The 16966-nt window shown below is 35.7% G+C and overlaps 1 protein-coding gene across 3 annotated transcripts in view; it reads right to left on the bottom strand.

The window, feature by feature from the left end:
• The window catches only part of LOC137245549 (protein wech-like), a 151402-nt gene that overhangs the window by 111415 nt on the left and 23021 nt on the right, over nt 1-16966 (bottom strand). The window contains exon 5 of one of the 3 annotated variants that reach the window (XM_067776408.1): nt 7301-15491. The exons of the other annotated variants lie outside the window; for them this stretch is intronic. Within the exon in view, the coding sequence (XP_067632509.1) occupies nt 15445-15491 (47 nt within the window). The 3' untranslated portion in view covers nt 7301-15444. Of the gene's footprint in view, nt 1-7300; nt 15492-16966 lie in introns of those variants that run through there. 3 annotated transcript variants of the gene reach the window in all.

Raw genomic sequence — 16966 nt, 5'->3', positions numbered from 1 at the left:
ATATCAAGTTACCACTATGACATAATTACAACTGAATTCAAAAAAATTTTTTTTGGTAACACCAAGCAAGTCGACTGGGTATTAAAACACTGGCATTTCGAATTTAACAATTGATATACTAAAAGCTTTTAATGGCGCAAAATAAAAATTTTAATCAGCGTGGAGTACCCGCAAACCAAGGTGACCAACCACCACAACAAAGGAACCGCCGCTGGCGTGACTACCAGCGTATGAAGGACTTCAACGTGGGTAGAACAAGCTCTTGGGCTGAAGAAGCCGAAATAGATGAGCGATATAGGAACGTTGCTGAGCAACGCCGCCCACCACCGCGACAGCCTCAACAACAGCAGCAGCGACAACTGCAAAATAAAAGGCGTGAGAGAGGTCCTCCGCCAGCAAAACCTACTGTTGAGACACCACCTAAGGACGAGATCATGTTTCAGGGCTCAATAGCATCGTCCGTTCCATTGACGTTGACTGCTAGTCATAACGTAGAATACTCGAGTTACGTTACATTACTCGAAGAGTTTTGGAAAATGTGCGTTAAGGAAGATAACCGTTTCGAGAGGCAAGTACCGTTTGCCGTTTTCCAGCATGTCATGTTCGGCGCTTTGCAAATAAGAATAGCGCAATACCAACGATTTGAATGTGGTGATTCTCTTTATGCCGGCTTCGCTGATCCGGTCATCGCGTTCGGTGAAAATTTTAAGATCCCGAAGATCTTACTAGACTGCCTTGATAGTGTAGCGACTTGCATTACACCATCTGGCGATAGGGTAGCCATTAATCAACCTAAGGTGTCAATACCTCAAGGTCCATTCGCTGAAGCAAATTCGAAGGCTGCTGAACCTTCTGGAAGTCTCGGTTACCTAACGGATAGTAACCATAATGTGTATGAATGTTATGCTTCACCATTCATATCACGTCGGCTCATTGAGCAAACAATCGCGGCTAATGATGCGCGAAATTTCTCTGATTGGAATCCATTCCCTTCAGGCTGGTTAGCTGAGCCAGTTCTAATTACTAAGAACCTAGTCGGATACCACCGCCCGCTGCAACTACATCCCGACGCTTTAAGTCTTCTACGTCGCATTGAGTTTTTAAATGATGATACATTATTAGGGCGCATTGCATATTCTTCATATGCCACGAATGAAGTCAGCACTTGTCTGCAGCGTATTTCCAGTATAGACATGGTATCAATGGAGTTTAAAGGACGCGACTCCCTTTCAATGTTTGGCTTCAAACATTACGACGGCGTCAAGGTTGACCCTGACCTTGCTCTCTTTGCCGCCAGTGCCAACGTATTGTCTCCTTACGCTTTGGGAGCACCAATGGCATTTAAAAGCCAATGTTACGGCTTCAAAAGCAAGCGAACGATTTTAAACCCTGGACTATGTGCTGTAAAACCAGATTATACGCCTATTTCTGATGTTTGGGTTCAACATATTTACTGGGTATTAAGGATAAAATTATATACGTTCACTTAAAAGGCCGATGGTGTAGTATTGCGTAGAATTCACCTCACTGCAAACACGCTTAACGTTACAAATGTTATATATAACAAACGTTCATATCTAATTGACCCAGATAACCACCATGAGTTCATTCGCATTTGCCAAATCGCCCAATATATTGATGCGTCATACCAAACTGCTCAAGCGGGAATCATATTGACAATATGTAGGTCAATATAATAATTTGCTGACAAACCATTTCTCACTATTGAGTCAAGCACCTCTAGTATGTAAATATTATGTACACATGCCGATTTTTAAGTGAGTCGACGCTCTTAAGGGTCGGCTGTGCAAAAAATTAGTAATCATAGTAAATATACGAAAACAAAAAATAATAGCAAAAGTCAGCATATTATGAAGCGAGAGTCAGCATAACGGGCAATGTATGTAAAGCAAATGCAAACGAATAAAAACAAAAAGAAAACACATAAACTCAAAATATCAAGTTACCACTATGACATAATTACAACTGAATTAAAAAAAATTTTTTTGGTAACACCAAGCAAGTCGACTGGGTATTAAAACACTGGCATTTCGAATTTAACAATTGATATACTACAAGCTTTTAATGGCGCAAAATAAAAATTTTAATCAGCGTGGAGTACCCGCAAACCAAGGTGACCAACCACCACAACAAAGGAACCGCCGCTGGCGTGACTACCAGCGTATGAAGGACTTCAACATGGGTAGAACAAGCTCTTGGGCTGAAGAAGCCGAAATAGATGAGCGATATAGGAACGTTGCTGAGCAACGCCGCCCACCACCCCGAAAGCCTCAACAACAGCAGCAGCGACAACTGCAAAATAAAAGGCGTGAGAGAGGTCCTCCGCCAGCAAAACCTACTGTTGAGATACCACCTAAGGACGAGATCATGTTTCAGGGCTCAATAGCATCGTCCGTTCCATTGACGTTGACTGCTAGTCATAACGTAGAATACTCGAGTTACGTTACATTACTCGAAGAGTTTTGGAATATGTGCGTTAAGGAAGATAACCGTTTCGAGAGGCAAGTACCGTTTGCCGTTTTCCAGCATGTCATGTTCAGCGCTTTGCAAATAAGAATAGCGCAATACCAACGATTTGAATGTGGTGATTCTCTTTATGCCGGCTTCGTTGATCCGGTCATCGCGTTCGGTGAAAATTTTAAGATCCCGAAGATCTTACTAGACTACCTTGATAGTGTAGCGACGTGCATTACACCATCTGGCGATAGGGTAGCCATTAATCAACCTAAGGTGTCAATACCTCAAGGTCCAATCGCTGAAGCAAATTCGAAGGCTGCTGCACCTTCTGGAAGTCTCGGTTACCTAACGGATAGTAACCATAATGTGTATGAATGTTATGCTTCACCATTCATATCACGTCGGCTCATTGAGCAAACAATCGCGGCTAATGATGCGCGAAATTTTTCTGATTGGAATCCATTCCCTTCAGCCTGGTTAGCTGAGCCAGTTCTAATTACTAAGAACATAGTAGGATACCACCGCCCGCTGCAACTACATCCCGACGCTTTAAGTCTTCTGCGTCGCATTGAGTTTTTAAATGATGATACATTATTAGGGCGCATTTCATATTCTTCATATGCCACGAATGAAGTCAGCACTTGTCTGCAGCGTATTTCCAGTATAGACATAGTATCAATGGAGTTTAAAGGACGCGACTCCCTTTCAATGTTTGGCTTCAAACATTACGACGGCGTCAAGGTTGACCCTGACCTTGCTCTCTTTGCCGCCAGTGCCAACGTATTGTCTCCTTACGCTTTGGGAGCACCAATGGCATTTAAAAGCCAATGTTACGGCTTCAAAAGCAAGCGAACGATTTTAAACCCTGGACTATGTGCTGTAAAACCAGATTATACGCCTATTTCTGATGTTTGGGTTCAACATATTTACTGGGTATTAAGGATAAAATTATATACGTTCACTTAAAAGGCCGATGGTGTAGTATTGCGTAGAATTCACCTCACTGCAAACACGCTTAACGTTACAAATGTTATATATAACAAACGTTCATATCTAATTGACCCAGATAACCACCATGAGTTCATTCGCATTTGCCAAATCGCCCAATATATTAATGCGTCATACCAAACTGCTCACGCGGGAATCATATTGACAATATGTGGGTCAATATAATAATTAGCTGAGCCAGTTCTAATTACTAAGAACATAGTCGGATACCACCGCCCGCTGCAACTACATCCCGACGCTTTAAGTCTTCTGCGTCGCATTGAGTTTTTAAATGATGATACATTATTAGGGCGCATTGCATATTCTTCATATGCCACGAATGAAGTCAGCACTTGTCTGCAGCGTATTTCCAGTATAGACATGGTATCAATGGAGTTTAAAGGACGCGACTCCCTTTCAATGTTTGGCTTCAAACATTACGACGGCGTCAAGGTTGACCCTGACCTTGCTCTCTTTGCCGCCAGTGCCAACGTATTGTCTCCTTACGCTTTGGGAGCACCAATGGCATTTAAAAGCCAATGTTACGGCTTCAAAAGCAAGCGAACGATTTTAAACCCTGGACTATGTGCTGTAAAACCAGATTATACGCCTATTTCTGATGTTTGGGTTCAACATATTTACTGGGTATTAAGGATAAAATTATATACGTTCACCTAAAAGGCCGATGGTGTAGTATTGCGTAGAATTCACCTCACTGCAAACACGCTTAACGTTACAAATGTTATATATAACAAACGTTCATATCTAATTGACCCAGATAACCACCATGAGTTCATTCGCATTTGCCAAATCGCCCAATATATTGATGCGTCATACCAAACTGCTCAAGCGGGAATCATATTGACAATATGTAGGTCAATATAATAATTTGCTGACAAACCATTTCTCACTATTGAGTCAAGCACCTCTAGTATGTAAATATTTATGTAAGTATGTAAGTTAACAGTACACTTCCCACAGTGCCCTTATGGCAATCATAAACAAATATTCCATTTCTCAAGCCACTGGCATTTCAGTAAGCATACTAAACAAATATTATATTTCTCAAGCCACTGGCATTTCAGTAAGTAGAGTAAACAAATATTATATTTCTCAAGCCGCTGGCATTTCAGTAAGCAGACTAAACAAATATTATATTTCTCAAGCCACTGGCATTTCACTGAATAAATATTCCATTTCTCACGCATCGGTTTTCATTAGCAAATCCGATGCAACGCTTAAATTGTAAATATTGAATTAAGTTATAAATAAGAGCAATTGTGGAAAATAAAGGCAGTTTGGTTTCTGAGTTTGGTGTCAATGTTACATTCTGTAACTAACCATACAAAGTTCTTATTATTTTTTAAAAACCCATCCTCAAGTAGGAGGACGATAATTGGCGCCCAACGTGGGACATGCGTTTTAAAAAATAAGTATCGTCAAAGGAGGAGAAAGAACAAAAAACACAAAAGTTAAACAACAAAATCTTTTAAATAAGTATCGTCACTGGACGAGAGAGAACAAGAATCACAAAAGTAAAACAACAAAAAATTGTTTTCAAAACTTTAACTAACTACCATTGTGAATTCATACAAGTGGTTTGGAAGAAACATTGACAATAGTAAACAGCTTCAATCATCTGTTGAATCGCTGAAAATAAGCAAAGCTGCTAAAAACGATCTCACTGAAGGAAGATCCTGCCAGATCCTGCTAAAGATATGTAAGGTCCTGCCCAGTTTTAAAGTATAAAGCAAATTATTGTTTTGGAAGAGATCCTGCTGGATAAAGATCCTGCCAAGTTTTTTTAAAACTGATGGCCACACAACGGCGACAAAAGGAAAAAGAGCAATTACCTATTACATTCTACATAATTATTGGAAGTTAAAGGGCATTAAATGGACCAACCTACAACTGGCTTATTATTACTAATATTTTACCATACTTCAACAAAACGGACAGCATAAGGAAGTGGAATAATGGACGAAAATTGTGACTGGCGTTGGTAAACAAAGACGTTAAGAAAAGACGGGCAGCAAGATGACCAAAAATATTTAAAATAAAATAAGTATAAAATTTTCAAAAAATTTGGCAGGCCAGCTGCTCGATCAAAAGCAGAAATCGAATGTGTAAGATAAAAGAGAACAATCCTTTTAGGTTACTGAACTTAACAATAGATAAGAAGGAAAGGATTGAACTGAAAGAGATATTAAGGACATTAAGCAACACTAAATAAATATGCAAAACAAAAACTAGAAATGTTTAAATAAAATGTTAGAAATAAAATTTTAAAATATCTTGTAAGAGCTACCAAATAAAGAAAATAACTTATAATTTTGAAGAAAATTGTAAATGATAAATAAAAATTTTTTTTGAAAAAAATTTTTTAAGTTATTTAAATAATGAAAAAAAATTTGTAAAATGGAATGTTTAATGTTTAAATTAAAATAAAGAATGAAATCAAAGAAGTTTCATTAAAAGGACTAAAGAAAAGCCACGGAAACAGGAAAATAATTATAGGAATATTCAAAATGTTTTGGTGGGCTAAAATCGCTCAAGGCATTATGATAGCAATAGCTGGTTATGAGGTAGGAAAAGGAAACATACAGACCACACAAGTAGTTAAGTTACACTGACCCAAATAATTTACGTGAACTCAGCAGGGGTTCAACATCATATGTGCATGCCGGCACATACGACACATATTTGTTTACATTTGTCAATCCGTCACATTGACCAACACACTTATTGATCAGTCATGTTGATCGACATATTTGTTTATTTGTCATGTAATGGTAATGGTAAATGTGTCATTATAATATGCTGACTGTAATTTATGCATTATGAATCTATGTACTTCTAGCTTGTATGTATTAGTGTAAATACGTATTAGTAATGTTGAAATATTTTGTATAAAGGAAAGCATTTTGATAATAAGCAATCAATTATATTCGATCACTTAACAAAGGCGGTTCCTTTTCTTATTAGTATTCTTCAGTAATAAAAGGAATCTGTTTGGCAGAAATACGTCGCCAACAGAAATGATTATCTGTGCGCTACCAAAATACAGAGCTTGTAAGCATGTACATATAAATATTTACTTATGTTCGTTCAGATAGAAATAAGAATAGGTTAATTACACTGGTGTACAGCCAAAATTAACCAAAGACGCCATTATGAAATTAAAAAAAAATAAATAAATGTAAGGCGCGATAACCTCCGAAGAGATCTAAGGCCGAGCTTCTCTTCCAATTTGCGTCGTACACCTCTTGATTTTCCCTACAAATTGGCCATACGGGACCTACATGTTTTATGCCGACTCCGAACGGCATCTGCAAGGCAGATGAGTTTTCACTGAGAGCTTTTCATGGCAGAAATACACCCGGAGCGCTTGCCAGACACTGCCGAGGGGCGACCCCGTTTAGAAAAATTTTCTTCTAATTGAAAAACCTTATTTCTAAAATTTTGATGTTGCTTTGCCCGGGGCTTGAACCCAGGGCATACGGTGTGGTAGGCGGAGCACGCTACCAACACACCACGGCGGCCGCCATTATGAAATTCCTATGTAAAATCACCCCCTGATTTCGAAAATCAAGGTTATTTTTAATTCTATGGTAAAGTTTTTGAGATATTTACGAATAACGGTTTTCCCAAAAAAAAAAAAAAATTGGGTCCACTTAATCATATATTACTCAAGAACGAATTGAGCAATTTCAAAACGGTGTGCATACAACACGTTTTGCTAGGTCCTGCAGATTCAAAGATAAGGAACAATCATTACGGATTTTTTCCATTTTTTTTTTGTAAAAATATAAAAAAAAGTAGTACTTTGCGAGGAAGGATCTCGAAAACTTTTCATTTTTTTGTAGATTTGTTTTTTCTTTCTCTCTAAGCTCTGTTTTATTACAAAAAAAATAAGCTTTAATTCAACAAAATCTATGGACTAATACAAAAGTTATAAGCATTCATGTAAATATTCCCATTTAATACTTAAGCGCCCTACTTCATTGTATTTTGTTCGTCTTCGCGAGTGGACATGTTTTCATTGTGCTGTGGGGTGCGCACTTTGTGGCCACAAACTTAACTATAGTCAGAAAACTATAAACAATAAAATAAACTAGAAGCTTTATTTCGCCTTCCAACTATCGAATTTAAATACATATTAATATGAATTGTGCCATATGTAAAGGAAAAGTTGATCGCGCGGATCCAACCAAAGTTGAGTGCTTAACATGTAATTTATATTTTCACGGCTCTTGTGTGAAATTGACCACAGATGATATCGGTTACATGAAAGCAAGTAACATAAAATTATGCTGCGACATATGTACATCTGCCCGTCGGAGCCCTCTTAATCGAGATACTTTTTCACCACTTCAGCCATTGCAACAACAATTGCCATCAACATTACAACAACAGGGCAAGCCGAGAACAAAGCCAGCAGTCATAATCGGTTCTTCTCAAGAATTGCAACAGCGACAACTACAACATCTCAGCCCATGCTTTAGCAATAAGAAATCAAATAGCAATGACAATGCTGGTACTGTAAACGACAAGTCGGTGAGTTGCGAAGATGATGATAATAGCCGTGTTTTTTTTACACGCGTATACGTAACGTTTGCGCGTGAAAAAAACGCCTATCCTCGCTTAGATAATGCTTAGGAGACCCATCTAGCGGCTGTGGTTAAACAACTAGCTACAGCAACAGGGTGTACCGAAAAGCGGAGACACAATGCTCTAATGGCCATAGGGTATAACATATAGCTGAATCAGTTGCGATGAATTGTGGACACACATAGAATACATAGAATTAGTGTAGAGGGTGAAACAAAGACACATATTTCAGTTACATCTGAGTATAATGAGTATTGAAATTTAGTAGGACAAAATTTATGCGCAGCAATTTCAGAGGTGTATTTAAAGTTTGTCGCTTAGCAGTCCATATAAAGTTTAAGCGTAAACGGATATACGCGTGTTAAAAAACAAGGCTAATATTACGCTACAGCTCTTGTACAAAGAGATCTTATGCCTTAAGACACTCAACATTGATTTTCTTAAAACGATTGACAGTTTAAGAGAAGAGAACAAAATTCTAAAAGAGAAAGTCGGTTAGTTAACCTCTGATATTTTCGCTAGTGCTAACATAAAGCAAAAAATATTTATTAACGACAGTCTTACGCCCTATAACAGAGCTTTATATGCAGAAGCAAATAAAATAAAAAAAGAGAAACACTATAAATATTTATGGGTTAGGAATTCTAAAATATTGTTAAGAAAAGCTGAAAAAGGGTTGTTGTTGTTGTTGTGAGATCGTTTGATGATCTGTCTGGGTTACCAGACTAGTTCGTTTATCAACTTTTTAAAAACCTTAAATATGAACACTTTTATACCGAATGATCTCAACAGCGACAACAATCTTAATGATAGCCCTATACGCAGTGCAAATCTGATTGTTTCTTATAAATATTGTCTTTATATAGTACACCAAAACATTCGTAGTCTACGGCAAATCTTTGATTCCTTGTTGTGTAGCTTGGAAGCACTTCCCGTTCTTCCTGATTTAATATTCGTGCCAAAAATATTGATTTACTCCCATGAAACTGAGTTTTATAGTATACCCGACTACAATTTCTTTGCTAATACCAATGATGAATATTCTTCAGGTGGTGTAGGAGTTTTTGTGCGTAATACAATTGCATGCGATATATCATGCTTTAATCTGTCGAGCGCAGACATATTGAAAGTTGTATTAAAAAATAATAATAAGTTTTTAACTCTAGTCTGTGTATACAGACGTCACGCTGAATCTCGTCTATGCTTTCTGGAAGAATTTACAAACATTCTAAATGTTGAGAGATCGAGGAGCGTTATTATAGTAGGTGACCTGAATCTAGATATACTCCAATCGAATACTATATCTGCAAATTATTTAACCCTTATGGCAAGTAATGGATTTATTTCTTATGTAAATGAACCAACAAGAATTAGCTCTGGAACTTGCTAGGATCATGTTTTTTGTAGATTCAGTAGCATTTGTGCTTGCACAGGTGTTAATTTGGATCTTCAAATTACCGACCATACTATGACTGGAATTAAAGTTGCTAATTTCTATTACGTGAATAAGAAACCAAAAAATAAAGGCGTGATAAATAAAATCAAATATTCGATATTGAATGAGAGGCTATGCCATGAAGATTGGGTTAGGGTTTACAATGAGAGGAATACCTCTAAAGCGTACGCAATTTTTATCGACATAATGCATTCTCACATACGGTCTGCAAGCTACACATATGCTGCACGGAAGTTAAAAACTAAACTTAAACCCTCGATTAATGATAACCTCATTAGGAAAGTTAATCTAAAAAATAAGCTGGGTGGTAAATGCCGTAAGCATCCATCAAATCGGGAACTTCGTTCTCGATATAACAAGTTATGCAAGCAGCTAAATAAAGATATTCAATCTCAACGTGATAGCTATTTCCGTGATAGATTCTTAGACTGCCGAGGTAATTCGAAAAAAGAATGGGAAGTTATTAATAGTGTCGTTAACCGGAAACGGGTAAATCATGAGCAGGCTGTCACTCTAACCGAAAATGGGAATACTATATCAGACCCTTCCACTGTGTCTTGCATCTTCAATGATTTTTTTGTATCGGTGGGGCAATCTAGCTCTACTCCTTGCAAGTGTATCTTCTCTGACAATGATACATATATCACAATAATAGTTTTTTATTTGAAGCTTTCACAGGTTCAGAGATTCTAGCAATTATTAAAAATTTAAACAACTCCAATTCTTGTGGGTATGACGGCGTTTCAAATAAGCTACTGAAGAGCACTGCACTTAATTTAGTGGATATTTTGAAATATATTTTTAACAACAGTATATGCTCAGGAACTTTTCCGGACCTGCTGAAATGTGCGATAATCGTCTCTTTATTCAAAAAAGGTAACAAAAAAGATAAAAGCAATTATAGGCCGATTTCCCTACTGCCACCTACTTCAAAGGTTTTTGAAAAAGCATTTAAAAATCGTATTTTAAGTTTCCTTGAAAGAAATGGGTTTTTTAGTTCAAAGCAGTTTGGGTTCAGGCCCGGACGTTCAATTGAAGATGCCCTTTTAGAATTTTGCTCCTTCATTTACAAACAGCTCGATAGTAAACTAAACAGCGCTAGTCTCTTTGTTGACATTACTAAGGCTTTTGAAACGGTGGACCATGAAATTTTACTGCATAAATTATATTGCGCCGGCTTCCGGGGGTTTGTGCACGAGTGGTTTAAGTCATACTTGTCTAATAGGGTGCAAAAGGTTAAATTACACGGATATCTTAGCAGCAGTAATTCAATAACGATTGGGGTTCCACAAGGTTCTGTCCTGGGTCCTATTCTCTTCTTAGTTTACGTTAATACAATATTTCATTTGCCTTTCGTAGGAAATGTCACTTCTTTTGCTGATGACCTTGCGATTGCGTATGGCTCTAGCAATGCTGTGGACTTAATAGCAAATATAAACTACGACGCTTCTCTGTTAAGAACTTGATTTGCGAAACACTAGCTGGTAATTAGCAGTAAAACCAAGCTAATGTTTTTTAGTTTGACCTCGAGGCTATCGCCAAATATAAACATAACTTTTCATTCTTCAGGTTGCGAACGTTTTCTCCTACACAATCACTTGTGTCCGGATTTAAAAACCAATACTTTTAATTCTTATGTACCTTGTAGTACCAATTGCTTTGTAATTGACACGGTAGATGAATTCCTCAACCTAGATAAAAACATGAATTGGTGGAACCACATAACGCGTTTAAATCAATATCTGAAATTTTCATTACGCTGCCTCTATCACCTCAGAAGTTGATGTTTAAAAAGCACCCTAAAAACAGTATACTACTCATTGTTTCACTCTAAATTGCTATATGGTATCATTTGCTGGGGAGGTGCTAGCCTAAACAAGATCCAACCTTTATTAATATTGCAAAAGTGTAATATTCGAAAAATATGCAAGGTAAATCGGACGCATCCCTCAAGAGAGCTCTTTAGGAGTTTACAGATTCTTCCAGTAAGAGACCTTTATTATTTCAAAGTCTTAAACATTTTTTTTATTAGGTGTGGTTACCTGGAAAGCATGACATCGGAAATTTATAGTGTGAGGATAAACTCGCACAACACCGTAATAGTACCTTCTTGGAGAACCACACTTTATAGCAGGTTTTATACTATTGTCTCGTAAGCTATTTAGCCATAAGAAATATGAATCAAATTTTAAAGAATGTGAAATCCTTCTTGTTAGAACAATCATACGACGAAATCGAAGTTTTGCTGCGGACCAATACCTAATATTTGTATGTTCAATATTGACTATATATTTGAATATTCTGAAACTTGCTATTTGTTTTTTCTGCTTTTAATCCTTTTAATGTTTCTAAAAACCTTAAAAATGTTACCCACGTACCTGATGTACATTTTTTATTTTAAAGTTTGTTTTTCTTTCTTTTTTCACTTTGAATTTTAATTTGAATTTTACAATTTATTTAACTTTTTAAAGCCACCCTACTGTATTTTTTTAACTAGTAGATATTGGCATATAGCGCTATGTTAAGCTTAACATATAAAATGCCTTAACTTTTCTTATACCTATAGTATTTTTATATTCGCTGTAATATTGTTTTTACTTTTGTTTTTTGGAATATTATTCACTATGTACATAGGTGTAAGCAAAATGTTTAATAAAATTGAATTGATTTGAATTGAATTGGTACATATGTGTAAGTATTCGTATATCAATTAGTTAGTTTTTGCAGATTTTTTTGTTTTCTCTCTAAGCTCTGTTTTATTACAAAAAAAACAAGCTTTCATTCAGCAAAATCGATGGACTAATACAAAAGTTATAAGCATTCAAGTAAGTATATCAATTTAATACTAAAGTACCCTACTGGTACTATGTGTTAGTATTCGTATATCAGTTAGTTAGCGAATATTAACACATATGTACCATTAAGGCACTTAAGTATTAAAAGGATATATTTTCTTGAATGCTTATAACTTTTGTATTAGTCCATCGATTTTGTTGAATGCCATTTTTTTTTTTTTTTTTTTTTTTGTAATAAAACAGAGCTTAGAGAGAAAAAAACAAATCTGCAAAAAAATAAAAACTTTTCGAGATCCTTCCTCGCAAATTACATATTTTTTTATATTTTTACAAAAAAAATGGAAAAAATCCGTAATGATTATTCGTTATCTTTGAACCTGTAGGACCTAGCAAAAAGTGTTGTAGGCACAGTTTATACCAAATTTCATTACCTTTTTATTGCTCAATTCGTTCTTGAGATATATATGATTAAGTGGACTAAATTTTTTTTTTTTTGGAAAAACCGTTATTCGTAAATATCTTAAAAACGTTACCATAGAATTAAAATAACCTTGATTTTCGAAATCAAGGAATTTCATAATGGCGTCTCTGGTGCAGAAAAAAAATTGGAATTTGTGATCCAGTGTTATCTATAAATAAAAGGATCCGTGTAACGCAGCGGCAGTGTTATTTTAGTAGTGAATGGTGATCGTTTTGTTATTAACATTGGAAAGTAAACAGGTAATTTTATATATCCAAAGCCGTGAGTTCAAAGCAACAGCTTGAAAGACTGGTTTCAATAATGGAACAAAGTCCGTTTATAGCGAAAGAAACTTGCACAAAGACGGGAAAAAAAGTGGAATGGTTTGAAGTTTGCAAAAAATTTATAAAGAAAGATGTATAGTATTAGCAACTTTTTTAGCAAGCTATACGTATTATGAGTAAGGTTTATACAAAGCATGCTATGTTGTAGTTTAGTAAATAGATAAGGATTTCATTCTTTGAAGGAGTGCTAGTTGTCAACCTTAAGTTAAATAATAGCATGCTCAATCGACAAATCAAAAATTATGTCCCCTGATTATATTACAAGCCAGTAGTCAAAAAACAAGAAACTTAATCAAAGACAGCTATGTCGTCACATGCCGGAGCAGCGATGTCGCGGCAACAATCACTTCCAGGTGCATATGATGACCGATGCCCGCTCACAGTTCACAATTCAAGGCCAACTATTTGTGCATACTATTTATGGCCTTAACGCACAGCCAACATTTTTATAACAGTCGCCTAATCTATCCATGCCGCAGCTGCCCAACGCCAACGATCATACGTAACCAGTGCGAGCTGCATTCATGCCGCGAAAGTTATTAGTGTTTCAAATATATTTAAACATATTCTTAAAATATATCTATAATGCATACATACACACACATTTGTCAATAGGTTCACTATCTGTAAGTTTAGATAAGTAACTAGAATTTCAAAAATTACAGCGGACACTTGTCCCTAAATGGCCAATTAAACTTCCTTGACCCTAACGCCATAGTCGTAACCATACCCATATCCATAACCATCTCCAATGTGATCGATTAATGGTGCCTTAACCTAAAAATCGTGAAAATTTCATAAAAATGAAGAAAACGCAAAAAATAAGTCTCTTAGTCATAACGTATCTATAACAATGAACACAATCTAAAAAAGTTATTAAATTCACCAACTCAACTATTTTTAGGTTATGGATATGGCGAGAAATCAAAAACCAATTGGTTGGCTATGGAATGGTTATGGCGTTAGCGTTATGTTGTACCATTATGCATGGTGCCCTCTTATGTCAATACGTTTGTAGCATTATGCATCATGCTCTCCTACGCCAGTGCACTTTTATGCAGACCTCAGTCATATTGCATTCATATTACAATATCGACCTAAATACGTTATGATAACCCCAACACAGCGGGAGTTCAACATCACTTACAAATGCCGACTGCGAGACCTACATATATCCGATTACATTTAACCGGCTCATTGACCAAATTGTTAATAGCGTGACCGAATGCCAATGACAGTTTGTCAATGTGGCTGCCAAAATATCTACACAATAACAAATTTCTAAAATTAGGTCAAATAATATACTGACACAATATATATGTAGCAAGAATGTAATACTTTTAGCTTGTAAGTATTAATGTAATTATGTGTGTGCAAAATAGAAAATTCTGTATAAATATTAAGGCATTTCTACAATAAAGGCAATCACTTTTGTTCGCTCAACCTCAGCGAAACTGTTTTCTTTTATTTAATATTACAATGGTATGGGACCGTTAATCGATTACATTGATTTTCATAAGGTAGCTTCGATCAGCTGTTTGATCTAGTTAAGGTTTTATGCTTATAAGTCACCATTAATTGGCCTTTAATATTAATCGCTTTACACAAAATTTCATTGAGAATGTAGGTAATATATTGTTAAAATAGACGAATAAATAAAATATAATAACAAATTTTAAACTCTTATTAACAAAGATCGAATTCAAACGCTTAATCCGAGCCAAAAGGAAATAATGGCGGAATTCATGGCGAGGCACCTGCTTTGGCATCAGCTTGCTTCAAATTTAACTTCTCCAGAAGGTAACTAAAAGCTTATTTAGTTAAGCGAAATCTCTTTAAGAAAAAAAGCTTCAAGCCAGCGGATTAAGTGAGATTTCTTTAGAAAGCACGGAAAAATCTCTTGAAAAGCAAATAAATAAAGTCTATAACAAAAAACTCAGGTTGAGAGTGAATTGATTACAAAGCACTGAAATACGGCTTAACTTCGGCCAAGACGAATCTATAATAATTGTGTTCAAAATAAATATTGATTATTTCAAAAGCTTCTCGAAAAATTAGAAACTGAAGAGACCAAACAATTTAATATTATACTGGATATGCTATTTGATGACTGAAAATCTGAAAAATTTTCTGAGGTGTTTTACGCAGATATTGAATTGCTGTATATTTACATATATATTATCCGACAAAAATATATTACTCTTTTGTGTGCCTATACATAAGCCTATAGGTTAAGTTTTTATAAATAAATGGCTCTGTGCAAACGGAGCGTGAGCGTCCTTTTCGCATTGAATTGATGATTGTCTTATTTGATCATTGGTGATCACAAAGAACAACATTTTGGTAAGTGTTAATTTTTTCTGTGAAATTTAAAAAAAATAAAAAAATTTAATATTTTTGTGAGAAAAATGAAAAGTTTAAATTTAGGTTAGAATTTTTAATTTTTTTGTTTTTGGCAAAACAGTTGTTGCAGAACGCTATTAGTACTAAATTGCGTAATCTGGTAACCCTGAAATGTGAACTCGCCGCTGTCTGCCAAGTCCCATTTTGTAGTTTGAATAATCGCCATTCGTTGGCAAGCAGTCGGATAAGGCACACAGCGGTAAAGAAAGTTGTAATTTGTAATGTGATTTATTAATTTTTAATTTCATGTAGAAATAAACCACCCACCCTACCATCTACAACACCAACTTCAATTATGTACCATCTTTAATGTTACCATCTTGATGGTAAAATAGGGGTGCGTTAAATTCGTGTATCCGAGCCAACGACAAGAGTCATAACATAAATGAAAAATGGCTAAAGAATGAAAGCGCCAAATAACTATAATTACTAAATCAATAAAAAGTTAGTAATTTACAGCTAGCATTAAAGTACATGGTTATTATTAGCTAAGAAGACGCACATTTGAAAAGGAATGCCCACCTATAAAGTCAATAAAACAGGGACCAACTGCTAGTTTTAGGAAAAACAAATATACATACATACATAATTAGATAAGGAACATAACTGTAAGAATTTGTATATAAACGCTGGAAATTATTAAATAATTGACACGATTCTCGCTGAAAGAACATATCTGCTCAATCATTTGCCACATCATGTGTCATTATCAGATCGAAGTCCAATAGAACTTATCAAGATCACATCATTGCTCACCAGAGTACTTGAAAAAAGCATCTTGTTTCAGTTGAAAATACCGCTTATAAGCTCAGAAATATTTCAAGCTTACCAATTATTTCCATATCCCACGATGTACTATGGTAATTTCATTCAAATCAACGCGGCTAACAATATGCTATTTGTCAGTGAAGGAAAACATCTTGATTATTCTAGTAATGAACACAAGTTTCTGAGATGCACAAAATTACAAAAGCTGTGGATTCGCCCTCAAGTACATCCCATCTATAACTCTTCAGGAAGGCCTATTTGTGAGGTAGATATTCTCTTACGAAAGACCAATTTGTTGGCAGGGTGTGAAATTGGCATTAGTAAACCTGAAGTATTTTGGGAGCAACTTAATGCAATAAATATATGGATATTTTCCCTTCCGTCACCGCAAACTTTGGAAGTAAACTTTTGGAAATAGAACTCCATCAACAAGGAATTATTGAAGTACAACAGGGCTGCCGAGTTGACTCTGCCGCAATAATTTTATAGACCGTTGATGAACCATCTGAGGATATATGATAATTTTAATTTGTCAACTAAATTACCCGAACTGAAATGGTTCAAAACTAAAGAAGCAATCACTTTAATTCAATTTTTTTGATTATTTAAGTCTACACGAAATTCTGGGAGAAAGGAGTTGGAAGCCAATTATTTCAACAATCGA

This window comes from Eurosta solidaginis, chromosome 3 (genome assembly GCF_040869045.1).
Source record: "Eurosta solidaginis isolate ZX-2024a chromosome 3, ASM4086904v1, whole genome shotgun sequence".
NCBI lineage: Eukaryota > Metazoa > Arthropoda > Insecta > Diptera > Tephritidae > Eurosta > Eurosta solidaginis.
This window is presented reverse-complemented; position numbering and strand designations above follow the sequence as displayed.